Source organism: Pimephales promelas, chromosome 16 (genome assembly GCF_988280905.1).
Source record: "Pimephales promelas chromosome 16, fPimPro1.hap1.1, whole genome shotgun sequence".
NCBI classification, from domain to species: domain Eukaryota; kingdom Metazoa; phylum Chordata; class Actinopteri; order Cypriniformes; family Leuciscidae; genus Pimephales; species Pimephales promelas.
The window spans coordinates 21,390,834-21,418,384 of record NC_142784.1 but is presented as its reverse complement, the minus strand read 5'-3'; the positions used below and the strand labels follow the sequence as shown (position 1 = coordinate 21,418,384).

The 27,551-nt window shown below is 37.9% G+C and overlaps 1 protein-coding gene across 3 annotated transcripts in view; it reads right to left on the bottom strand.

The window, feature by feature from the left end:
* Positions 1-27,551, bottom strand: part of dph1 (diphthamide biosynthesis 1) — an 89,679-nt gene that overhangs the window by 23,900 nt on the left and 38,228 nt on the right. For all 3 annotated transcript variants that reach the window (XM_089121206.1, XM_089121207.1, XM_089121208.1), the window contains exons 4-7: positions 16,065-16,186; positions 7,285-7,439; positions 5,330-5,451; positions 889-957 (exon numbers count right to left, since the gene is read on the bottom strand). In XM_089121206.1, the coding sequence (XP_088977332.1) occupies positions 889-957; positions 5,330-5,451; positions 7,285-7,439; positions 16,065-16,186 (468 nt within the window). The remainder of the gene's footprint in view (positions 1-888; positions 958-5,329; positions 5,452-7,284; positions 7,440-16,064; positions 16,187-27,551) is intronic.

The following is a 27,551-nucleotide window of genomic DNA, read 5'->3' as shown; positions in this document are numbered from 1 at the left end:
AGGTAGTTGCTAGGACATTTTGGATTCATCATTCAAGATAAGTCTATGGGATTCATTTCCCATTTTATCGTCCGCCAGGTGAACGTGCAATACAAATAAAATGACTAAATAAATACAATATTAGGTTAACTGTAACTAAAGCTCAATGTAAAAGTTCAGCTAAACGTTCCATGTTCCAAAAATATTAATTCAAATTAAACTTGATTCAGACTTTCCTCTTTAAATGCAATAATTATCGCCTTGGTGCAAAGTGAGCCACATTTGTTTTTTGACCCAAAATGGATCACATAAAACAAATAGAACATGGAGACACATTGAGATCCCCGTATCTATGGGGCTTGAAAATGAAGATAAAAAAATTATCTAGTAAGGATATTAAGATATCTTTAATACTTTTAGAGGTGCAGGCACAACAACTTTGGAAAAATAATATGAAAATTATGGCACTCAGGTGTGTTCAATGCAATTGTGCTGACTGAGAAAAAAACGATGCATTTCTAGTTTTAAAATAATTTGTTGTTCAGATATTCCTCTTTAAAAGTAAATGCAAAGCATTTGCTTTTTAACCACTGAAAATGTGAACAATTGACCAAATTTTCAACCAAATTGATTTGAACTTTTTCCCATTACTATTTTGCCAAATTTGTTTAGTTTGTTTAGATTATTAGAAATTATCATAATAAATAAATAAATAAATAAAAATAGCCAAAGGAAGGAGATGTCCAGTATATCATCAAAACAGCTGAATTTGGTCAATTTACTTTGGATATTTCTTCTTTGCAGGATTTGTAGATCAAAGCTTAAAGACAATGAGCTTTAGTAATGATGCTTGCTTTAGCAAAAAAAAAAAAAAAAAAAAAAAAAATGCACAATTGCACATTGGTTTACCTGTAGGCAGGTATCTCTGGGTTGGAAATCATGATGGACTCCAAATGAAACCTTCCATCCCCAAGATAGCTATAGACAGAAACAAAACTCCGTCAGAGAGAAAGTCTGAGTGGGCAGAAAGAATAAAACTCTGCTACCTTCATTCTCCCTCTGTGATTTATCTAGGAAAATATAAAGGCCAATGGGTCTAGGCCTAGAAGACTCCAGAGCATCACCCTTCTAACATTCAGCAAGCATTCAGGGCAAGACCTACTCACTTCGAAGTCATGGCAACATTAACCAGCCAGAGAGCGAGTCATAGACACGGAAGATGATGGGCTACAATCCAGAAACTCCACAAATAAACCTGTGTGATATGATGAGGTCATGACGCGGACAGCGCGCAAACGCAACTCAACACACTAATTATCCTCGGCTGTGCTGATGGGAGAGGACCTGCCATAAGTACTGGGAGTATAGATTAACCTGGCAAATTGATGGATGCCCTGGGGAACGTAGTCACAATCAGAAAAGCTAATTAAGACACGTTTATAAAACTCTATGGAACATACCGTGGGTGGGATCCCCCTGGGCCCACCGGAGCAAAGGCTAAACCTGCCAACCTGCCTACTTCCCTCTCGCACACACACACACAGTGACAGAAAAAACATTCTTCAGCATTCACTCTCTTTGTCCCTCAAACATAAAAAACCTGTTGTGCTGCTACACCGTCTTGAACCTCCTAAGGAACCTGGATTCAGACAGAAAGCAGTGATGCAAGATATATTATTGGTTTATAAGTTATCGACCAATGTTGAAATTTCTTTATTTACTTATTGTTAGAGATGGTATATCTAAAAGTCTAGTCTTAGATTAAAAAGGTGGTATAAAATAAATTGTGTACTAGTGGTATACATACCACAGCTTGGGAACCACTATGACTTACTTTACTTTATCTGTGACTGGGTGGATAGTGAGAGCTTGGGGGTGTGTGTGGGCAGACGTGGGTGTGCGTGGTGTTCGCGTGTGAGTGTGTGGTTAAGGTTTATCTTATATTTTGTATCAACTCTGTTGTTTTGCTGTTTAATGTTGTTTGGACATGATCCCGAGGACCCCCATGAAAATGAGATGTTTCATCTCATGGGGCTTATCCTCTAAAAAATGTTCATACATTTTTCCATTTACATGATCTTTGCCATTATGTAACACTCAAAAAAGTTATTCTTCAAAAACACTTGAAAGCAATCTTTAGCAAATCACAAAATGAAAATCCATTTTATGATGCCAAAATGTATGTGTATTCCTCAAAAAGATTGACTTTATTTGTATACAAAGCAGAACAGCATTTAAGTTTTTTTATTGGTTAACTTAACAGCATTAAAATAAAAATATGGTCTTATCTGTATCAACCTCAATTTGAATATGTATGAAGAGTTCAGATGCAAAAGCCTCTAAATGCCATTTGAAATTTTCTTCTTTAATGATGATTTTTATCAAACTTGTATATTTAAGTTCAATAATTTCACTTAAATAACAATTAATAGGTAATTATCATTGCCGACTTAAATATACAAGTTTGATAAAAATCATCATTAAAGAAGAAAATTTCAAATGGCATTTAGAGGCTTGTGCATCTGAACTCTTCGTATGCATCCCTATTTTCAGAATATCATAGCATTACACAACAAATAATCAGAAACAGTGGTTTCCAACCTTTTTGAACCCCAAGCCAATATTTGAAAGCTATAATATATTTCTGCTGTACTGACAAAAATATACCTTGATCAGCAGCCATTTTAATTTTTTTCCACCAACTATAGAAACAAATATGTGATATCACAGTGAAATATATATCCATGTCACCTTCAAAAACTGTACTATATACTGTACTACTTACAAAGGCAGCAGTTGGACACAGTCATTGACAAAACAATTCCTCCTCCACATACTTTTCGCTTTATATGTTGCCGTAATTAAACACACCAGTTATTGCGGATTACCACACTCTCTCTTTCAAGGGCCTCTATTACAAATATTGCATTTATGGCGGAGGCATTAAACTCTAAGAGGTTCCCCGGCTCAGCTTTTAATGGTATAACACAAATTGATGCATTTCACAGAGATGGCACTACTGAGAATACAAGATTAGAAATGGGCCAATTTGCAGTTCTAAAAACTGCTTTTCACAGCACCGACCCATTCACCCACAGTTCAGTTCATTATGCCTTTAGCAATGAGATGGTCCTGCCTCTTATTTCAGAAAAAAAATCCCAAGTGGAAACCAGAGGTCGGCGTGAAGACCTGTGGCATACGTCAAATTTTATTAAAGGGTTAGTTCATCCAAAAATGAAAATTATGTAATAAATGACTCACCCTCATGTCGTTCCAAGTCCATAAGACCTCCATTCATCTTTGATACACAATTTAATATATTTTAGATTTAGTCCGAGAGTTTTTTCAAAATGTATACATGCCCAGAAAGGAAATAGACATCATCAAAGTAGTCCATGTGACATCAGTGGGTTAGTTAGAATGTTTTGAAGCATCGAAAATACATTTTGGACCAAAAATAATTAAAACTACGACTTTATTCAGCATTGTATTGTCTTCCGGGTCTGTTGACAATACGCGTTCAGATGACGTAAGACGCTGCTAATATGTATCTGGTGCGAAAGAGCTTTGTTTACAGTCTAAGAGAGATGCACGCTGTAAACAAAACAATCTTCACACACATTTCTAAGGATTTCGACACAGAGAAAGACTTACATTTTTTTGCCCAGCCATATTTATTTGAACCCGAATACACAGACGAACCAGATAGGCATCAGCAGCGTCTTACGTCATCAGCGTCACTGAAGTGGAGTGACAACAGAATCGGAAGAGAATACATTGCTGAATAAAGTTGTAGTTTTTGTTATTGGACCAAAACTTATTTTCGGGGTTTCAAAAAATTCTAACTAACCCACTGATGTTACATGGACTACTTTGATGTGTTTACTTCCTTTCTGGACAAGGACAGTATACCGTACATACATTTTCAATGGAGGGACAGAAAACTCTCAGACTAAATCTAATGGCATAATTTTAATTTTTGGGTGAACTAACCCTTTAAACACAGAGCGCTTTATGATCCGCCCAACTCAACGGACACTTCATGAAGGTGCCAATAGGCCACAGACCTGTGTAATTTTTCAACACAATCAGCTGTAATCACCTTCTCCGCGGGACTTTATTAAGACCCCCGGCCAAAATATTACTGCTTGTGAGAAAGTCAGGCTCTGCATAAGCTTAATAAGCTGTTAATTATATGATGGCGATTCGGCTTTGCGATATACGATCACATTACTACACCGTGGGTGTCAGGGAAAGTTTTTAATTTGCAGAGGGTGAGGGCGAAAAGTAAATGATCTATGAAAGGCTATTTGCATAATAGCCATGTCATTTTAGGGGTCAGTGACAGGGCCACTTTTGTCTGTCTAAAGTTGACAGACCCCCTGATGAAGAGGTGATGGGTGAAAATGAAAGAAAAAAAAACATCAATTCTCTTCCTCTCTCTTCAAACACACACCAACATTAATCAAAGACTGCATGCTGAATTAAGAGGCAGGCAACACAAACACACACAGACATGAGGTTCCCCTCTATCTCACAAGAGCAGAGCTTGCTGCTCATGGCCGCTGTGTGATACAGAGAATAATAGATCACACACACACACACACATATATCTGTTGCTTAATGTCTCGTCTCTGTGTTACAACAGCACTTGACACGCTCCTCAATGACAGCATGAAACTGCATTTGAAACGCATTTAACTTACGTAATGTGATATTTCAAAGAAAAACAATATGCATCAGGTAAAAATGAAGGGAGGGTCTTGAGGGCCTTCCAATTTGAAAAGTAATTTGAAAAGTGGAAAATAATATTATTATTTAGTATTATTTTTCCTACTACTGACATTTTGGTCATATCAACTGAAAAGGGTTTTTCAAAGAAAGTGAAGGTTATTTTGATGCCCATGAAAAAATATTCCCCCTTAGAATAACAATGCACTATAAGTTATAAGTGTAAGTGACATGTGAAGGCCAAGTATGGTGACCCATACTTGGAATTTGTCCTCTGCATTTAGTGAGGAATAGTGAGTAGTCAACAACACACACACACACACACACACACACACACACACACACCAGATGGGTTTCTATGTTTTATGAGGACGTTCCATAGAAATAATGATTTTATACTGTACAAACTATTCTATCCCCTAACCATCACAGAAAACCCACATTAAGTCCCCACAACATACGGTATAGCAGGTCCACACACACACACACACACACACACACACACACACACACACACACACACACACACACACACACACACACACACACACACACACACACACACAGTTACTAGTACTACGCTATACTCAAGATGGGCCATAGTGTTTTTTTTACTTACATTACAGCATTGACATGCTTGTCCAGACGAGGTGAGGTGCACCCAAGGATCTCCCCTGGAGAGAGTGGTCGACACTGAGGTACCAACACCTCGTAATCTGGCCTTAACTCTGTACTGGCTGCCTGAGAAGAGAAAACAAAAAGGGATGCTGAGTCCAAGGAAGCAACTTTTCCACCAACATTCTGTTCAGCCTGGAAAAGCTTTCCTGATGAGGCAGTTCTGGGCTGGAAAAGAAGGCTCAACGTCAACCCCCCTAATACCACTAATGTCAGAGACCCGAAGGCAGGAAAATATAATATAAATATAATATGTTAAGAATAAAATAAAGTCTTGTCTTTACTGGTGAACAAACTGGACCGATTTTGGAAACCTAAGGTTTTTTTTTCTTTCTGGTGTTTAACAGCAATATCACAATCATGCTGGTTGTACTGCATATTAGTAAATGTCAGAGCTGCCATAAAATATTATATGCATTACCATTCAAAAGTTTAGGTAGGTAAGGTAGGTAAGATTTGTTTAAATGTTTTTAAAAGCATCTTATGCTCAACCAAGGCTGCATTTATTTGATCGAAAATACAGAAAAACAGCAATATTGTGAAACACCGTACTATTTTATTACATTTTTTAAAATATAATTGATTCCTATGCTGGGAAAGCTGAATTTTCAGCGCAATTACTCCAGTCTTTAGTGACACATGATCCTTCAGAAATCATTCTAATCTGCTGATTTTTTTCCTCAAGCAACATTTTTATTTTTAGAAATTTAGAAAAAAATTGTGCTGCATTTTTTTTTAAAATCATGATGCAGTTTTTTCAGGTTTCTTTTGATGAATGGAAAGTTCAAAAGAATAAAAACAACATTTCTTTAAAATAGAAATATTTTGTAACCATGTCTTCACTGTCACTTTTAATCATTTTAATGCATATAAACTGAAGTATAATTAAAAAAAAATATTTTGAACACTATTTGTCAACTAATTGTTATGTATTGTTATTCATTGTATATATATAGTACATATACACACACACACATATATATAAATATATATATATATATATATATATATATACATACACATGTTTATACACATATATATATATGTATATATATATATATATATATACAGTATATAAAAGTTTCTAAAACTTGCATCAAAAGCTCTGGACAGGTTATATTGTAATATAGTCAAGTTGTAACATGGTCTGGCTCGGAGAGAAGATTGCAGATCTAGCTGAGCTCCGGCTCCAGAACGTGCAACGACACCTTTTTCGAAGGAAACGTGGTAGGAGAGACAGATACAATCAGAGACACAGTCATCCAACACATCTCCCAACACCTACAGGCTTTCCTTTCCAACAAAAAGGAAGCAAAGGAATTGTGCCAAAAAAAAAAAATTAAGGCAAAAAAGCTCCAGTAATGCAATGGGGGTGGAGACATTCAAGTTAAGATTTAGTTTTTGATGAGCAAAGAGAATAACAATAACACATAAAACGCATGCATTCACACCCCTCTGACCCCAAGCACCCACCCAAAGCACAGGCACGGGCCTACACACACACACGACAACCAAGCCGTGCTATTTCCAGAAATGAGGGGTCATTTTTAGGCAGGAGGGTGAAACCGACAGCGAGGAGGAGAACAAAACAGGAAAAAAAAAGAGGAAGGCAAGAAAATCTCACACTTATATAAGGTACAGTGCTGAGTGCAACATGCCTTCTGATAATTCCTCTTGCGCAGTTCAAAATAACTTTAACTGCATTTCACACCCACATACACAAACACACACTGTTACAGGCGCAAACACACACACAAGGGCAGCCGTATGTGCTGTCAGAGACCTTGAAGCAGGAAGGTAAGTGATAGAGAGAAAGAGACAGTAAACGAATCAGAGAACATTTTTAACCGAAGGGAATGGTTTTATCATTGAGGAAGAATCGGGAGGTTCAAAGGTCACCTGCAAAGCAGCCACAAACTGGATGGTGCTGACAAGGGCGAGCGAATGGCCAGGAGGAAAGTTAAACCTGAGCGTCTCCAGGAAGTGGGCAGTGTCAATCTGGATGTCCACAAACACGTACAGCATCTTGATGCCCTCAGTCGAGTCTATAGGGACTGAGACACAAACAACATTAGCATAGGGGTGGGCGATTTGACCATAGTTTGAGAAATTTTATTTCATGATGATTATTTTATGTAAAAAAAAGGACAAAGCTAATTACAAAAAGTAGGACAAATACAATAGTACAAATTAAATAAACATTACATTTTTTTAGCTACAGTATTTATTTAACATGGAAATACTCCAGAAATTGAGTCATTAAGTGTATAACTAAAACACTGAATTGTTGTAAATGTCTTGAAAACTTTCTAGAAAGTTTGTGTCACTCAGCCTACCTCAGATCTACAGATGACAGTTACAAAAGAAAATAGAAAAATCGCACAACTGCTATTAATGTCATTCATTTCACACCCCATTTGAAGCAGAGCTGAAAGAGGGAGGCGGGCTTCAGTCTTCTTCCATCTACATTATTTACTGCTGATGGTCATAATTGCGGCTTTTCTTGAAGCATTCTCTTTAAAGCCACTGCTCTAATGGCCATTTCACTTGCTATTAGGCAAATGCCACCTTTAGAGAGTGTTTTAAACATGGAGTTTAACTATGTAAGAACAGACGACAAGACCGTAAATAAAGTGGGAAGAGAGGGAGAATAATTATATCACTCAAAGCAAGATCAACAGAGGCTTCTCAGTAAGCATACTTTGATAGGACGTCTTTGAAAGAGCACATAGTCTGGAAATCTATCCCTTTTTAAAGGATAGTTCACTCAAAAATGAACATTCTGTGCGTGTGTGTTTTTTTGTTTTGTTTTTTGTCAATACAATAAAAGTCAAAATGGTAACCAAAAAAGTTAGTAGGTTACTGTACCAACATTCTTCAAAATGAGAACAGGATTTTCATATCTTTAAGTGTCATATACAAACCTGTATGCAAACATTTTAAAAAGGACACAAACGTAACAACACATTTACTGAGTGTTGTTCTAACATCAGGCAGGAAACATGTTAGAAACAAACAATGGTAACACTTTACAATAAGGTTCATTAGTAACAAAGATGAATAAATACTGTAACAAATGTATTGCTCATTGTTAATGTTAGAAAATACATTAACTAATGAACCTTATTGTAATGTGTTACTGAACAATTATACGGTCTCTTATTAATTATTCTAAGACAGTATCACATGTATGTTTTTGTATGTTTATGAAATACACGGTGTGGCGTGTGAGTGTCTGAGCTGGTTGAATTGCGTGTGTCTCACGGCCATTGCGTGAGACTTGAGAGCCCTGCTTCAAGAGGACAGTATGGACAGTCTGTCAATCCTCCAAAGAGAACTTGAGGTAAAAATATTGTTTTCTTATATATTTTTACTTCTAGTTTTAACATTAGCACCATCGTCTCTCTTTCGTTTTGTCTTTTTTGAAAGTTGTATACGGAAAAGCTTGTGCTCCTATTGGTCAACCTCATACATGTGACGGAATCGTCGTGGACGACCGTTAAAAAAATACTAGTCTTTTTGTTGTGATGGCGTGAAGCATCGCAGACGCGCCGAAGGTTGTCACCCACTATGACACACTATACGAGATGATACGATCGAATCTTGCGTCCCGACGCCCATTGTCGTTTACGAATCCCCACGACACCCTACGTCAAACGGATCGTGCCAAAATTGTGTAATCTGAACCAGGCATAAGATGATCCCTTAGAAGGCAGCTGCCTATATAGTAGTGAGTGAGGCAGCTAAAAAGGTTTTTAAAACAGAGCTAAAAAACAAACGTCCTGAACCAAGTCCATGGTTAGTAACTAGAGGAAATGATGTACACCGAGAGAGAGAGAGAGAGAGAGAGAGAGAGAGAGAGAGAGAGAGAGCAAAAGGAGAGAGAAAGTTGCAATATATTTTTATTCTTGCAAAGTTTTACATTTAAGTGGGGCACTGTCAAAATGCACATATATACAGGGCTATTTTCAAACACATATGAAACACACAAGTGGCAATAACCTCTTTCCGCAGGTGCTAGAAAACAAAGTCAAAAGATGTGAGGGGCCGGAGGGTTGAAGTTAAGTGGAATCAATCCATTTCTCTTATCCAATTAGCACGGCAGACTGAGAGCACTTACTCACTGCAATTACAGCTTTTGTCAATAAGAGTCATGGAGCTAAGAGTCATCCCTTCGTCTCCTTCCCTTATCCATGTTTTTGTTTAAGGGCTAAAATAAAGGCAGATAATATAAGCAGACTAGAATGTACATTTCCAGAGGAAAATGTGAAGTGGTGCTTGCAGTGACAAAAAGCTCGCTCGGTTGCTAGGGTGTTCTGGGTGGTTGCTAGGGTGTTCTGGCTGGTTGCTAGGGTGTTGCTAGGTGGTTGCTAGGGTGTTCTGTGTGGTTGCTAGGGTGTTGCTAGGCGGTTGCTAGGGTGTTCTGGGTGGTTGCTATGGTGTTGCTAGGCGGTTAATAGGGTGTTCTGAGTGGTTGCTAGGGTGTTGCTAGGTGGTTGCTAGGGTGTTCTGGGTGGTTGCTAGGGTGTTATGGGTGGTTGCTATGGTGTTGTTAGGCAGTTGCTAGGGTATTCTGGGTGGTTGCTAGGGTGTTCTGGGTGGTTGCTATGGTTTTGTTAGGCGGTTGCTAGGGTATTCTGGGTGGTTGCTAGGGTGTTGCTAGCGTGTTCTGGGTGGTTGCTAGGTGGTTGCTAGGGTGTTGCTAGGAGGTTGCTTGGATGTTCTGGTATAGGTGGTTGGTAGTTGTCACAGATGGTTACTATGAAATTTGTAGCATTTTCTTGGCATGATTTAGCACTTAGCTAATCAATATTAGCATGTAGCTATTCTCTGCTAGCATGTGTAGCATGTAGCAAGTCATGTTTGCTAGCATGAGTAAAAAGAGCCAACCCCCATCTCTATACGATGTTTTGATGCAGAGATGTAGGTCTTACAAAATGGTTGCTAGGGTACTCTGTTTGGTTGCTAGGGAGTGGCTTGGCAGCTGCCAATCATGAAGCTCCAAAGTCAATGTGAATGTATGAACCAACCCCCATCTCTATACGATGTTTTGATGCAGAGATAAAGTCTTGCAAAATGGTTGCTAGGGTACTCTGTTTGGTTGCTAGGGAGTGGCTTGGTAGCTGCCAATCATGAAACTCCAAAGGCTGCTTGTCAGTATGAATGATATAAACCAACTCCCATGCCTCTATGACATTCAGAATGGAAGATATCCTTCTTTGGATTTTGGTTGCTAAGGTGCTCTACAATGGTTGCTAGGGCGTTGCCAGTAAGTGTTGAGGTGATTCAGGATTGGCTGTTTGCTGGCCCAAGTCAAACGAGCCCACCCTCATGTTTCTATGACACTTATATCCTGAGATATCCCTTTGATCTCTTTCAATGGAAGTCTATGGGAGTTGTTGCTAAGGTGCTCTAAATGGTTGCTAGGGCGTGGCTTGATAGCTTCACAATGATCCTGAGAGACTGATTGGTCGTCTGAGTAAAATGAGCCCGCCCCCTTGTCTCTATGACACTATGATCCAGAGCTATGTTCAATACAAAATCCCTATGCAATTTACCATAGTAGGAAAAACACATGCATTTGATGGGACATCCTTCACCATAGTAAGTCAATGGGGAAAATTTTGGGTAGCTCCTGCCCCCAAGGGGTGCAACTTTTACCCCATTGTGAGGTATGTTCTTACAGAGGCTGCCAGCCTCTTCAAATGTGGCAAATCACACGTTTTTCCGAAATCGTTGTTCGGGGCTATGAGTCGTCAAAGTTTGTCTCAATGTTAAGTCTATGGGATTTTTTGGAAATTTGTTCGCCCCTGGGTCGAACACCGTACCCCCGATCTCTGATAAAAGTGATAGGACACTTCTCTTCAATAGGCCGCACGATTTGATGCCTCATTCATGGGTCTGTGACAAAAACTGTGGACGTAGGAGTGCGCCAAACTTTTTCCTGGAATAGTATAATGCTATACTAGAAATTTTAAATAACATGGGGGTCAATGGGGGAAAATTTGGGCAGCTCCTGCCCCCCAGGGGTGCAACTTTTACCCCATTGTGAGGTATGTTCTTACAAAGCCTGTCAGTCTCTTCAAATGTGGTAAATCGCAGGCTTCTGTGAAATTCTCGCTCGGAGCTATGAGTCGTCAAAGTTTGTCGCAATGTTAAGTCTATGGGATTTTTGGGAAATTTGTTCGCCCTTCGGGCGAACATCGTACCCCCGATCGCTTAGAAAAGTCATAGCACACCATTCCCGAATAATCCGCACGTTTTGAGACCTCATTCATGGGTGTGTGACAAAAACTGCGGGAGGAGTAGCGTGCCAAACTTTTTGGCCGACTCAAAAAACACAATAGTAATAGTGTTGCCTTGCTTTCAGCAAGCACCACTAATAATAGAATAGAATAGAATAGAATCAGGATCTCTTCTTAACCACCACTGGTGTGCAGCATCCACTTGACTTGGATGATGCGACGGCAGCTATACTGTACAATGCTCACCACACACCAGCTATAGTGGAGAGGAGAGAGAGTGATAGAGCCAATTCAGTGGATGGGGATTATTAGGAGGCCATGATTGGCAAGGGAAAATGGAGGGCATGTGGGCAGGACACGAGGGTTACACCCCTACTCTTTATTTGAAATGCCATGGGATTTTTAATGACCACAGAGTCAGGACCTCGGTTTTTACATCTCATCCGAAGGACGGTGCTCTTTGACAGTACAGTATCCCCAGCACTAAACTGGGGTGTTAGGACCGACAAAGACCACAGGGTGAACGCCCCCTACTGGCCTCGCTAGATATGTTTGAGGAGCTTCATTAAGTTGGAAAAAATGAAAGAATTCTAGGGCTGCAACAACTAATCGATAAAAATCGATTATAATCGATTATGAAAATCGTTGTCAACGAATGTCATTATCGATTAGTTGGTCTGATTACGTCACGGGGATTGTTTACATGCTACATGCGCTTCTTACATGCGCTTCATGAGGCACACACGCAGTCTCTCTCCCTCGCCGGTCTGTGCGCAACACGGACGGTTTGGAGCACATTATCTTCTGTCTCGCATGCGCACTCTTGATTCCGTGAGTTTGAACTAATTTGCGGGCATCAGGAAACCGCTATCAATATGCAGCATACACGAAAATCATTCACCTTTCGGCAAATTCGCCGTTTTGAAACCAAAATAGGTGACCTGCGTTAATCGTGTATACTTTATGAAGCCATACTGTAGTATAATGTGAGATAGAAATGTATATTTAAGTCATTAAATTCAAGTTAACGTAAGCTTTTCCCTCCACTGCGGCTGTCAGTCATTCTCTATTCGGTGTTCAAACAGCGCGTCGCGTTACAACAGTTAAGATGATGAAACTCTTTCCAAGATGATTCAATGTTATTATTATAATTGATCCGTAGATAAAGGTCTATGGTTTCGTAATATAATGACTATCTTGCTAGACTTTTATTGCTGTAACTTAATCACTTTCTACTGAGTGTCTGTTAGATCACAACACTAGAGTAGACTCGGCGCACTATAATTGTTCTTCACGTGCACAGTAGCCTAACTGAAATTTAAAACTGTTAAAAGAAAAGGCTTAATAAACTATTGCAAAGATACTGTATAATACACAGTCAATATTGCTTCCTCACTAAACAGCTGTGCATCTGATTTTTACATGTTTTTCATGAATGTATAACAACAATACAAAGAGCAATGTGTAACGTTTTAGATAGTGCTACACTTATTGTCTCTTATTTTTTCCCCACTAAGGAATGTTTTTTTTTCACTAAATGTTCAGATTTTATAAAATTATTGTGCACTTGTGATTTTTCTAGGCTAAGTTTTTCTGAGTTATCCATCTAGTTTACAATAGCATTTTTGTCATAGGTTAGTCATATATTTTTTTTATTTGTTGTTTTTCTATATAATGAAGTTGTCTATATTAAGAAGATTGTTTAACACACATGGTTTTTAGTTTTTTTTTAGTTATAATAAACAAAAAAATGAAATACATTTTTTATCCGATTAATCGATTAATCGAAAAAATAATCGTCCGATTAATCGATTATCAAAATAATCGTTAGTTGCAGCCCTAAAGAATTCACAGGTATGCACATGCCCAGTGACATGTTCAAAATGCCAGAGGTCTGTGGTTTGTGTGTTTATAAAAAGTACAAAGTACAGTATAAAAAGTGTATAAATATATGTATATATACATATATACAATTAACATCCATTAAAAGAGAGCAGGAGCAACCTTTCATTCTATCCGTTAAAGAATATAGATGCTATTGAATCAACCAGAAGGTGAACTGTAATCATTGACAACATCTTCACAGTGACAGAATGAACACTCACTTTTTACCTCTGCTTCGTCAGCTTTTTATTTTGGTCAGCAAAATCACCACAGAAAAATAAGCTTTCTGCATCTGCTATCAAAATTGTCACAGTCACTCCATTTAACCTGTGATATTTGAATATTGTTGGTCTCAAGAATATCACTAAAAAGAAACAGCCAAACAAACAGAGCAAAAATAAATGATATGGCAAGCGATTCCAATCCAAATACACATACAGAAAAATAAAATAAATATAAAAGAATATATAAAATATATACGATTTTTGCATCTGTGACATACTGTATAAGATATGTCACAGTATAGTAAGAAAAATAGTGTACTTAGTGTACAATATACAAATATATTTATTTATTTATTCTTTGCTGAAGGCTTCGTCCCCTCAGACGCAGGATTAATATTCCCTTGGCCGGCTCTGGTATTTGGGAGAGATGTGATTGTTCTGCTGGAGATATATTGGCCCTATTGATTTAGCATTTCCTCTACTGTATGACGGGCTGCTGACGGGCAACGTGGGGTGAAGGAGCGGCCTTCTCTAAACAGGCACATCCAGGCCTTTCAAAGGACACCCGTAATGCATGTTCGCTATTGATCTGCTCTGTACACGTGCAGGCAGGCCCATTCAAAACATCTGCTATCCCTTACACATCACGACTGAGACCGGCTACCACACTGAGCTATTGAGAGCAGCTTTGCAAAGCACTTCAAGATTAAAATCCATACATCTCAACTTCTCCTTACCACGGCTCACTGTCTCCAACCTTTGCTCTTAGAGACTGCCCTGGAGCTTTCTTGGTCTCTTTCTCATTTTTCTCAAACAAGCAGTTACCCGTTAATGAAAGACCTTGAAACATGCTCACGAGAAACCTTAGGAAGGGAACATGAGACGTCTTTATGAAATATAATTTGAGGGCGTGAAGTCTATACGTATGTTAAAGGAAACCAAACTATGGGGAATCCAAAGCGGATTTATTTTCTTTCTTCTGTGGAACACAAAAGGAGTCCACACCGCACTTTTCCATCCATACGAGTGATATTTAAGTATTATACATGTGCTATTAAAGTATTATACATGTGCTATTATGTTATTTCTTAATATTTTGAATTAGCTTTTATTTTTTTATATTTTTAGTTTTCATTTTAGTTTAAATTTGAGTATTTTTGTTATGTGCCTTTTGTCATGTTTAGTCATTTTTTTCTATATGGTTTCAGTTCATATTTATTTCAGTAATAGAAATTTTAGTGCTTGAAAATTAGAAATGTTGCCATGACAACTAACTGACATAAGTTAATAACTGAAAACAATTTTAGTAGTTTTAGTTAAAGGAGTAGTTCACTTTTGAAAAAAAATTTTGCTGATAATTTACTCACCGCCATGTCATCCAAGATGTCCATGTCATTCTTTCTTTAGTCGAAAAGAAATTAAGGTTTTTGACATTCCAGGATTGTCTCCATACAATGCAATTTACTGGTAACCAAACGGTTCAAGGTCGAAAAGAGAGTTTCAGTGCAAACTGCAAAATGTTCAAAGGACTTTAAACGATTCCATACGATGAATAAGGGTCTTATCAAGCGAAACGATCGCTCATTTAAAAAAAATAACAAAGTTTAAGTTTTATAAGCTCAAATGCTCACCTTGCTCTGTACTGCGATGCATGTTCGTGACTCTCCTGTTCGAACATCAAAATGAACAAATCCAAATGAATGAACCAAATGACTCGGAAAAAGATTTGTTCATTTTGATGAACGAGTTCGACCAGGAGAGTCACAAATGTTCGTCACAGAACAGAGCAAGGCGACCATTTGAGCTTATAAAACTTAAACTTTGTTTTTTTTTCGTTTCGCTTGATAAGACCCTTACTCATCATCTGGAATCGTTTAAAGCCCTTTGAACAGTTTGCACTGAAACTGTCTTTTGGACCTTGAACCGTTTGGTTCCCCCTAAAGTGCATTATATGGAGAAAAATGTTGGAATGTTTTCATCAGAAACCTTAATTTCTTTTCGACTGAAGAAAGAATGACATAGACGTCTTAGATGACATGGCGGTGAGTAAATTAGTTAATTATCAGCAAAAGTTTTTTCAAAAGTGAACTACTCCTTTAACAATAGCAATATAGTTTTATACAATGAAAGTGAATGTTAACCAGGGCCTGACAAGAAAGAAATACATCAAAATAAGTATCATAAAAGTTTGCATTCCACAGAAGAAAGCAAGAGAGTGAGAAAATGATGTTGATGATGACAGAATGTTACATTTTAGGTTAACTACCCCTTTAATTCGCACATGAATAATGATTGTGTGTGTGTGCGTATGTGTCCGCATACTCACTCAGACAACTGTGCCCATAATGCACCATGAAGTCGGCTCCCAGAGCGCGTGCAGTGAAGTCGTCCACGCAGCAGGCCCCATATGTCACATCTCCCATCACCAGAGTGTCAGCCTCTGTGAATCTGAAAAACAACACAATCAACCAATCAATGACCTTGATCACAACCCTATTGCAATTCAAATCTTTCAGGCCTCAAGTAAAATGACGGGTCCACACAGTTGGCAGATCAATCACTCTGAAGAGGAAATGTCACTCAGACATCCATGTCTCCAGTTAAGTGGGCTCCTGCTAGCTGTAAACTGATGCACTCTGTGCAGTCTGAAAAAAACAAAAAACAAAACATCTAGAATAACCTTCAGAGACAACAAAGCACTGGACAACGATTAACATAAAAACTTCACTGATGGTGGAGGGTCAAGTTCCACGCTAAGGTTAATAGCTATGGTTTGCTGTAAGTAGTAAGCTGGTAACCAAGAGATTGCAAGTAGTGCTATCCATAAGCCAGCAGCCTAGCACCATTGAGAAAGCCACTATACGTGTGCCTGGTTGATTAGCACTGCCGTAACCAATGATGTAAAAACAAATCTGGAAAAAGCTATCTGTTAACATTAGGGTTGGGTATCGAGAATCGAGTATCGATTGGAACCGAGACTGTTTTTCCCGGAATCGTTCAAAAGTTAAAATTTCGATTCCTAGTTTCGATATTCACAGTCCGCCGAGCAGAAGAAGAAACCGCTGAACAACACCAACGAAGAAGCGTCTACCGGAAGTGTTGGCATAACCACGCGAGTCGAACATGAGTACCTTACGTCGGCGATCCAAAGTATGGCTTCGCTTTTCTAAAAATAACGAAATCTCGGCAAAATGCAAAATTTGTGACAAAAGGAGTATTTTTACAGAAGGAGTATTTCCTTCAGAAAGGATTATTTCCTTCAGAAAGGCCGTTGGTTAGCAAGGTTAGCTAAACTTTTTTGACCCTGCCTCTTAAAAGAATCGGAATCGAGAATCGTTAGGAACCGGAATCGAAACAAGGAATCAGAATCAGAATCGTTCAAATTCAAACGATACCCAACCCTAGTTAGCATGCTAGCATTCCCAATTATCCAAATGACACTTTCAGAAAACCCCTCAGAAATGTGTCTGTTTACATTGGAAGCAAAAATGCTGACAATGTGACACATTAACAGCCAATCAAGACAAAATGTATGTTTTTATGTGGAGCAGTATTATGGACCAATTTGATTTTATAGTTTCAACCCTGCACACATTTTCAGAAAAAAAAATGTTTTACATTATTTAATATTTCTAAAGAATTCTAAACAAACATGTCTGCTGGAAAATGGTGACATGCAATACATGATAAAACATTGCTAGTCATTTTAAACTCATTCTTACTCAATTCTACCTTTCTTGCAATTTTGACAAAGCATCTATGCCAGCAAGCTACATTCTATCTAGCTTACAAGTGCTTCACAGAATTCACAACCAAGTGTCAAAGAAAATGTTTAAATCAGCAAAGGGTGAATCAGAAAATGTGAGATATAGCACTGAGGCCACGGACCAAATAAGGCCAGTAACTCAAAACTCTCACATTAGCCCGCATTCTTAAAAAATACATATGTTAAGAGTTGAATAAGTATACTACGAAAATACAGATATTCAGACACAACTTGAGAGGAGACTTGCACAAGATGCCACAATTAAGTGACGCAATAACTTGTGCTGTTTGTTACCGATATGCGAAAAACAACAGCTAAGTACAAAAACTCTACTATTTATATCTAAATATTTAATTTAATATCATACAAAACGGTCACTGGCTGATGTGTAAAACATTAAACTCTCAATGCAAGAATTTAAGTGTCTACTTAATGGCTTTTTACTATGTAACTTGAAGGACATTACTGAGCCTGCATGTCCAGTAAAGCCCACTCTTAAGAAATGCTGCAATAAATTGTCCTTGGCTTCCTTCCTTCACTTTGTAGGACAATGACAAGCATTACAGAAAGGTGGATCTCTGAAGAGCTGTTTGAAGAGCCAACGATCTGTTTTTGTTTGCTTCGGCAGGGGTTGTGTTAAGTGTTAGCACATCTATTGACTGGCTCACTGCTGCCGCCTCTCCTCTGTGTGAAATTTAAATGCAGGATAAAAAAAGAGACTGGAGCACATAAATTATGAGCGAGAAAAACGAGAGAGAATGAATATGCGAGGAGAAGAAAGAGAGTAGAGGCTGTTGTATGGGAAACAGGCTGTCTGGAAGCAGACACATTTAGGACAGGAATTATTAATAGAACACAGGCACATTTTCTTTCTTTCTTTCTTTTTTTTTTTGAGCGTGCGCACACACACACACTTCTAAACCCCTCTACCTGATTCACCTTCTAAATTCTCATTTAGACTGAGCTCTCTAAAGTGGCCAGTAGTAGTAGTCTGTACTGATCGCTCTGTCTGGACTGTTCACAGGACAGTTCTTTCTACTTTCTGTATGGGACTTATTCATCAGTTTGTCAATCTATGTAGTCGACTCGTTTACCTCTGTTGCGGGCCAAGCACCCCATCTGAAGTCGACTTTTTTGCCTATTGCTAAGATTTTTTTTTCCAAGCTAACTGCTTGGTGGGCGAATATCTCGAAAAAAGAAACGTCCTGGTTATATTTCACCAAAAAGGGTCAATTGCTAATTTATATCTAGATAGAAGTAGCATCTGAATATATATTAGACTTGCATTTATTCTATGCGATCCTCCGGTCTTTGAGTGCCTATGCTTGCATCACTGTAGTCAAGCACTTGATAGACCTAAAAAATCATTGTGAATAATTGGATTTGGATGTGGAATGTGGATTTGTCGGCTAATAAATATCTAATTAAACGAAAAAAAAAATGAAAAAAAATCCCTTACACATTTTTTGCAGCCCATCCAAAAAAAACCCCTCTTTCTCCACAAATAACATAAGTGACATTTTTTCATCAAAACTGACTGTGAATTTTGCCAAAAGGCAATGGGTTTGCAGAAGTGATTACACACATTTTTTACTGCAATAGATTTAACAAATACATGAATACAATGATTTCACCACTGAGAATAATGGGACACTCAAACAACAAAAAAACAAAAAATACATACGGTAATGAGAACTGATTTTTAGGTGCTTAAATACTTTACTGTCATGAAAATGAAATCAATGTTTTATAGTATACATACACATACACATACATACACACACACACACACACACACACACATATATATATATATATATATATACACACACACACACACACACATATATAAATATACACACATATAGTATACACATATACTGTATACTGTATATATATATGTCTGTGTGTGTATGTAAAAATGAAGTAAAATAAAAATGTGTGTGTATACTATAAAACAAACTGCCACACAAACACACACCCGTCTCATGCATGGCTTACTTCAATAACCCAGTGCCCCCAAACACACCCTCTCTTCACACACAGCTATTCTCATGTGAAGGACGCAGGCAAGTAGCCGTTGCTTGTAAAGAGAGAGAGAGAAGGATGAGGAGAGCTCATCTGGTAAATAAATATTTGCTGTGGTAAATTTGATTCGCTCATCCTTTCTCTCATCAAGGTCTGTCTGCCCATCTGCTGCACGTTTGCGCATACACATTCATGAGTGGGTGGAATCATCACCAGCCCAAAATGATAAGATCCACATGATTCAGAAGGTTCAGAACAATACATATACAGTGGCACCAAAAGTATTTAGAAACTTAAGTCACACTTGTGTATGAAAATGTATGAATGTCATTGCATCACATAGGCCTTACAAAATATCAAACTGGAGCACACCACAGAGAAGCCACACTGAAAACTCACAGAATCAAAATCCCATTCCTCATGTTGAACATAAGACATGGATGATGAGAGGTTGAGTGTGGATGTTCAGAAGCAGATAACATATGGAAAAAAGAAATCACAATTTAAAACTGATTCTCAATGAGCTATTATTATTATTATTTATTTTATGTAAGCTCATTGAGAAACAGTATCATAGTTGCACACGTGCAAAACCACACATACATACTATACATATTCATAATATACAATTACCTCAGGTAACACTGATTATCAAATAGCAACAATGGTAGAGGGAATAGCACAAGGGTAAATAAACTAATCCAACACATGAATGCAATCAAACCTCATTACCATTGTAAAGGGACCAGACCTTTTGTTTATAAAGACGTTTGAAATTGCCTCTGTAGCAAATGCCTCTAAAGCAATGTCATTGAATGCTTTGACATTGCTTTAATTCTGGCCCCAGATTATTCCACAAAGTAACCCCATATTCAGACATAGAAAAACTCCTCCTGGTGGAACCCGCCATTGGGACCACAATGTTTCGAAATCCTCTCAAAATGTATGACTACTCTCTATGAGAAAATATTTTGAATGTAAACAGGTAATAAATAGTGATAAGCTTTGAAGATGAAATGTGCATTATATAATTTTAAAAGATCCCAGATTTTAATAACTTTGATTTGAGAAAGAGAGGATTTGTGTGGTCAAAATATGCAGCCGTGTGTATAATTCTCCCAGCTCTTTTCTGTAGCAAAAAAGTGACTACATTTTTACAATAATTACATTTTTTACAATAATTACATTTTTATAATTATTACCCCATACTTCTACACAGTAGGTTAGATATGGCAGTATTAAAGAACAATACAAGGTATAGAGTGCAATGCATTACAGTCAAGGATATGTTTAACTAATTATTGCAAGGCTTTTGGAGACTAGTAGTATGTCTGATGTGGGCATTCCAACTTAAGTTATAGTCTATCGTTACACCTAAGAGTTTTATTTTGTGAACATTTTCAACGTGTACTCCTTCCGTCTCAAACCCGGTTCTGTTAGTCAGCTTGATATTTTCAAAAAAAAAAAACATCACTTTAGATTTATCTGGATTTAAGGATAATTTATTACTTTCCATCCATTTTTAAAATTTACTTAGTTCTTTGTTTATAACGCTAATCAGAACCTCCAAACTGTCATAGAAAATTGTATCATCAGCATACAATACACATTTAATCAATTGAGAAACAATAAAAATATCATTAATAAATAAATTAAATAATTTGGGGCCCAATACTGATCCCTGAGGGACACCACAAGCAATGTCAAGACATCCAGAAGAGAGCTCACCCATTTGGACATACTGTACGCTGTCGCTCAAATAACTTTCCACCCAATTCCCCAACTTTGAAGCAGGGCCGTAACAACCATTGACATTAAGGCGACAAATTGTCCCCCCAATATTTTATATTCTTAACTTTGCTCTGTTGCAATTCAGGATCGAATATGATGAGACAAGAAATATTTTGCATTTCGGAAGAGTGTGCATATTTAAAAAAATAAATAAATATTTCCAAATAGTTAAATCAATTAGTTCACAATTACGCCTAGAAATTATTTTACGTACCATAATATTTTACGTAATATTTCTATATTGCCATAATAATATATATTTCCTAATATTTCTATATATCCCTTTTACTCTGATCATTATTTCCTTCTTTACAATAAAAAGACCAATACCCCCCATACTATGATTAATTTCAGATTTGTTTAAATATAAATAAATATACATAAATTCTGTATATTCATCCACCCATCTTTCAGATTATTTTTTTCTTTATCTTTTAGAGTTAGACAGTCAAGGCAATAGTCAAACTTTACGTTTCTAGCAAAAAATGACACTTACCGCAGTTATATTTATTCAAATTTAAATTAATTTTAATCTACTGAATTAAAAGCTAATTGTAATCACAACTTTGAATTCCATTTGTCTCTTCAATTCCTTACAACACAGCACACATAGGCTAAGCAGGACCCAAATATAAATTCTGCCAAATCTGTTGCTGGGAATGATGACTACCCCAGCCTGCAGCAAAAAAACACGTGCAAAACCTCATTATCAGGTTTCCTTATTTGCGCAGTGTATCCGATTAACAGACTAAGGGGGCATGCGGATGAAAAACGGAAATACATTATTATATAAACTCCGAGTGTCAGATTACCAGAGCTTGTGCAAGAGCGAGATATAGTGCTTGCTACCTGGGAATGACGCTGTAATTATTGGAGCAGGAGTGTGGATCAAGTTCGTGCTCACACTGGGACTGAGGCTCAGAACGAGGAAGATGAGGGGTTTTAGTCATGATTAGTGCTTCGCACGCCCCTCCAAATGCTGACCGCAGGATAGAAAAGTCACTGTCAGATATGGGCCCCGGTCTGCTTGCTACTGAATCTCTGCTCGAAATCCACTGTCTCCCTCTTTCCATCATGTTATCTGGCTCCAGCTACAACATCTGAGCTGAAATGTCATTAAGATGCAATTAAGATGTAGAAATGTCTGTGATCTCAATAACAGGGCTTGTTAATTAGTCTCTGTAGCAGCCAGTTTGCACAATAAACAGCCAGCCAGCGACACACTCGCACAGAGTGGATCATAATAAAACAAGGTAAATAAAAAAAACAAAATTAATCAATTGTATATTGAATAAATACATACCATAGTCATAAAAGTGTTTTTATTTGTGCTTTAAATCCTAGATTTTCAGACATTTGGACTCAGCAAAGGCCCTGTCAATGTGATTGCTGTTGGATGGTCTAGTTTCTCTCTGACACATTCTTATAAACTCCACAAACAGTTCATGTGTCTGTCTCCCTGTCATGTCTCCCTTCCTCTTGTCTCAGAGTCATGCTCCTGCAGGACCGGTCAGCGTCTCTGTGTGCCTCTCACTCTCTCAGTTAATGAACATTAGGGTGTGCTGTGTCTAGAAGCGGATCCATCCGTTTCAAGCGTTTCCTCCTGTCTCTCAGAGGTGAAATCTTTACTTGGCTTTGACAGGACTTTCATCAAAGCTCAGCGTGAGCGAAGGGCTGCTGGCTCAAAGCACTCCTGTTTGTGAACGCTGGGAGAAAACAGATCTTTTTCTTTGGCTACTTAATCAAAGCCTTCAAAAGCAAATGTTTCAAATAAAAATGTGCCTTTTTATGACCGGTAATTGTATAGAGTGTATCAGCCAAACAGAGCTAGAGAAGTGATAATTATCATTATATAGGGTATTTTCGGAAGGCTTGAGAAATAGAGCCAAGTTATGATTTAAGATCATGAAATATGCAAAGCTCAAATGTTGATTATTGAATAGTGTGAACAACAGGCTGCACACATGACGCATCAGTGGTATAAAGATGCAGTAGAGGCATTTGCCAGTCCAGCTGCTTTTCTATGCTGTGAATGAAAGCTTTTGGAACAGAACTCCATTCTAGAACCGTCAAATTACTTCCCTGTTCCCTCCTATTTAAATCACTGTCAAACACATTAAAATTTTACATTTTCAGCACAGATTCAGAATATTTACACAAAAGAGCTAGATATCCAAATCCATCCCAAATATGAGTCATTGGACCCAAAAAGTATTTGGATAAATAAATCAAACCTAAGCATATATGTATTTGCTTTTGGTGACAGTTGTTTTAAGAAAAGATAGCACAAGTACAATTTTCGATGAACATAATGAAATAGCTTTTAAACAAAACTGAAACAAGCTAACAAAAGCAGGACGACCCTGAGTGAACTTGACTGGGAAATAACTTAATAGAGCTAAAATATAAGTCAAAAAAGGCTCACAAAAGGGAAGTTAATTCAAAGAATAGGTCTATCATCATTGTTTGTAGATGCCTCTTTTGATTTTAAAGCACCCCTGCAGTCAATATTTGTATCTCTTAAAACTAATCCTTAATAGTAAAAATGGCATATTTAAAAATTAAAGACATCTTCATGTCTTAAAATAGCTTGAATGTAACCCTACACTCTTGCTAAATGTAATGTGGAGTCATGGATATGCTAAATAGTCCCGCCTCCACTCACATGCACTAGCTCGGACTATCTGATCCACTCACTCGACTGTGGTAAAAGCTGCACAGAGGCAAGTGGAAATATTGGTTTAATTCAGCCATACAGGATAATCATTATAATAAATATTGATTTTACAAAAAGCAGAACATTTTGTTTTTATTATGAATGCACATAAATAAAAGTAGACATTTAACAATTTTGAATGATGTATAAAACTTGAGTTATTAGAGTGTCTTTTGCACTGATAAGAAAAAAAGCGAGGTCAACCCGCAGGCATAACCGCCGACCCCAGGGGGTTAAAAACGTTCCATAGACACAAAAAGTGTGACTGAAGTGTCCAAACATTTTTGGGGCCAATCAATGTGCACATCTTAAAAAAACACATCCAATAAGAATGAAAGCCCTTGTGTTGTGTAAGGTTGTGGATGAAAGCCCTTGGGTTGGTGTAAGGTTGTGGATGAAAGCCCAGAACACAAGCCCCTGAGTGATTCAACACTACACCCTCTGCCCTGTTTCAATAATTCGGATTGTGTGTGCTTGTGTGTTTAGCCTCTCACATCACTGAGCTCAGTTAACACAAAGGCTAATATTAGATCAGCGACAAGGGGTTGTCACAGAAAACCGTCCCTTTGGACTTTCCATATCTCAGCCCTGTTCCCCCAGTCTACAAACTACTCCAGAGCACAATACACACCAGCCCACACAAATCCCATTACCTGTACCTTTCTCAACCTACACAACAGAAAAAAAAACTGCCCTAAATCTGGTCTGCAAAGGCATAAAAGTCCTTATTAGCAAAGCTACTGTGCCCATTTCTCTTTTTCGACATGATCCGAACCGACCAGTGTCAGCGTGATTTATGAAAGCAAAAATATTCTAATTGTCCAGCTGTGTACCTCTGTGGACTGAGGTTTTCTCACACTAGCTCTGAGATAATGTGCGAGGGTGTACAAGATGAGAGGGTATGTGTTTTGCTCATTTGATGAAAAGCCTGAAAAGCTGGCCTTAAAACCGCTTAGTGGTTTTCTTCCTGTGTGAGCAGGTCTCAGTGTCTGGAGGGGATGCATCATTGGCTGTGTGACACCGTCTATGAAATCCTGTTAGTGCCACTTTAGGGCAGAAATCTGCCCAGGGGATAGACACTCTGTTGAGGATGCCAGGATGCCCGTCGTGGCCCTTAGGTCTCCCACACACACTCCTGATATGGAGGCATGGCCTGAATTGAACTGTTTCCGAGCTAGTATTTGATAGCTAGAGTGCCTTTGTTTAGAGTATGAGAACTGATTTGTTAAATTATTTTTTTTACATTTTTAGAATTTATTAAAGGGTGGCAATGGCGTTTCATGCATTCAGAGTTGTTTACAGTGTTAAAGAGATTGATTCTCATGCTAAACATGGCCAAAGTTCAAATTTTAAACGAATAACAGAGAATTTCTGTGCCGAAAATCTTACTTCTGGGTTGGTACAAGTTTTGGCAGTTTTTTTAGACGAGAGTGGGACTCCTTATGTGAGAATTCCTCTCGGAAAAGCGTGCCCGCGCACACCTCGACCAGAGGAAAGCGAGACCGCGCACATCAACGAGCTTCAACAGGAAATCACCAGCAGCACTGCATAGGATTTGTTCAATAATGTCTTTAAAATACGGTACGTTTGTTTAGCTGGCCACTGTAGGTGTCTGTTTGTTTATTGTAAAACCAAATCATGTCCTCATAAACCACGAGTCAACACACACAAATGTTGTAAGTTATAACTCGCGCATGACATGGTGTTCTAACACTGCGCTCAAGTTTAAATCATTTCTACTTTTAAAAAACTCCCGCCTCAGTCGGCATCAAACTATACTTCCCACATGTACACATTTAAAGAAAAAAAAAATACAACGATAAAGTGAAAATTAGTAATTTACAAAAACCGCTAAGCAAATACAAGTTATACAGTTCGAGTACACGCCACATAGAGACATCCTACTGTAGTCGTTGCTCAATTTCGTCTCAATTTCAACCTCGGGATCTGATTCAGGTTAAAAAAATTATGAATGAGCTTCCAGACGCTCTCAATGCAAAAGCTTTGCACGCTCGTGATTTTTTAGCTCCGCCCACACGACATGCCTCCACCCGCTCGTTTTTTTTCCGGAAAGACTCGGTAGAGCCAATTTTTTTTAAATAATAAATACTGTATAATAAAACCACGCAGTGGATAAGACACATGCCTTTGGTGTGAGAGACCCAGGTTCGAATCCACTGTGAGACACCAATGTATCCCTGAGCAAGACACTTAACCCGTAGTTGCTCCAGAGGCATACAACCTCTGACATATATAGCAATTGTAAGTCGCTTTGGATAACAGCGTCAGCTAAATGAATAAATGTAATTGTAAAACTAAATACTTTTTGGAGATAAGACGAATGCAATACTACTCTATAGACACTGAAAATTGACTGAAACTGAGCGTTAAAAATTAGGTTAACGCCAGGTTAAAAATCAACCATGTTTTTATAAATAAAATGTTGTGCAACGCCAAATAATATATGAACAAAAACCTATTATTTTGAAGTTTGATGTAGGCATGTGCTACTGAAATGGAGATAAACTACTAAAGAGAGGAAAAAATAATTTTGAGGAAACAGCCTTGAAGGGTTAGTTCACCAAAAAAAACGAAACTGATGTCATTAATTACTCACCCCCATGTTGTTCCAAACCAATAAGGTGAGTAATTAAAGACAGAAATTTCATTTTTGGGTGAACTAACCCTTTAAAGGTATGTACTGTAATTGAAGTCTATTGATAGACAAAGTGGAATAAAATAAACACTCAAAAAATAAGGATAAGTGTTTTTTGGAATATAAGTGGATCCCAAAATGTTTTTGCCTGTAGTGTCTTGCCTTAAATTTATTTTAATTTGTACACATATTTTTCTTTTTCTTTTAGTGGAGCTCTCTGATTGAAAAATTACTAGCATTTGTCTGTTCAATACAACAGTGAACGTTAACTGACTCATCTCGCACCACATAAATAATACCTCAAATCAAATGGTGAACTACTCATTTTCTAAGCAACTTTCATCTTGCGGACAACAAAACAGAGAGAACAGATTCACTCCACTGCACTGACGGAGATTCACGTTAATAAAGACTCAAAATAAAGACACACTGTTGACTTGCGTCAGTAGGTAACGACCTTAGTAACCACCTAGTATTGTCCTGAAACCACACAGTTTGATATGGTAAAGCATGCACAAATCTAGTTATTTTGAAAACTTTGGAGGTTAGAATCGAACACATGGCACCCAGATGAGTACTGGAGTTCAATGCATTTGCGGCACAAAACTGGCTATTTTTCTAATTTAATAAGACATGAACAGCCCTTATACCCAACCCAATTCAGTGTGCAGTTATATAAACAAGTGCAGCAAAATGGTGTGCCGATTTTTATTACATTGCCTGTTTTTTTTTCAGCCACCCTCAAACCTGTTGATAGGGCAAGCACAGTGTTACCTGTTACCACTACAAAATTCCAGCCAGGTCTATGACACGCATCAAATATTCCAGCACTCAGTCTCTCTCGCTTTCTCAGAGA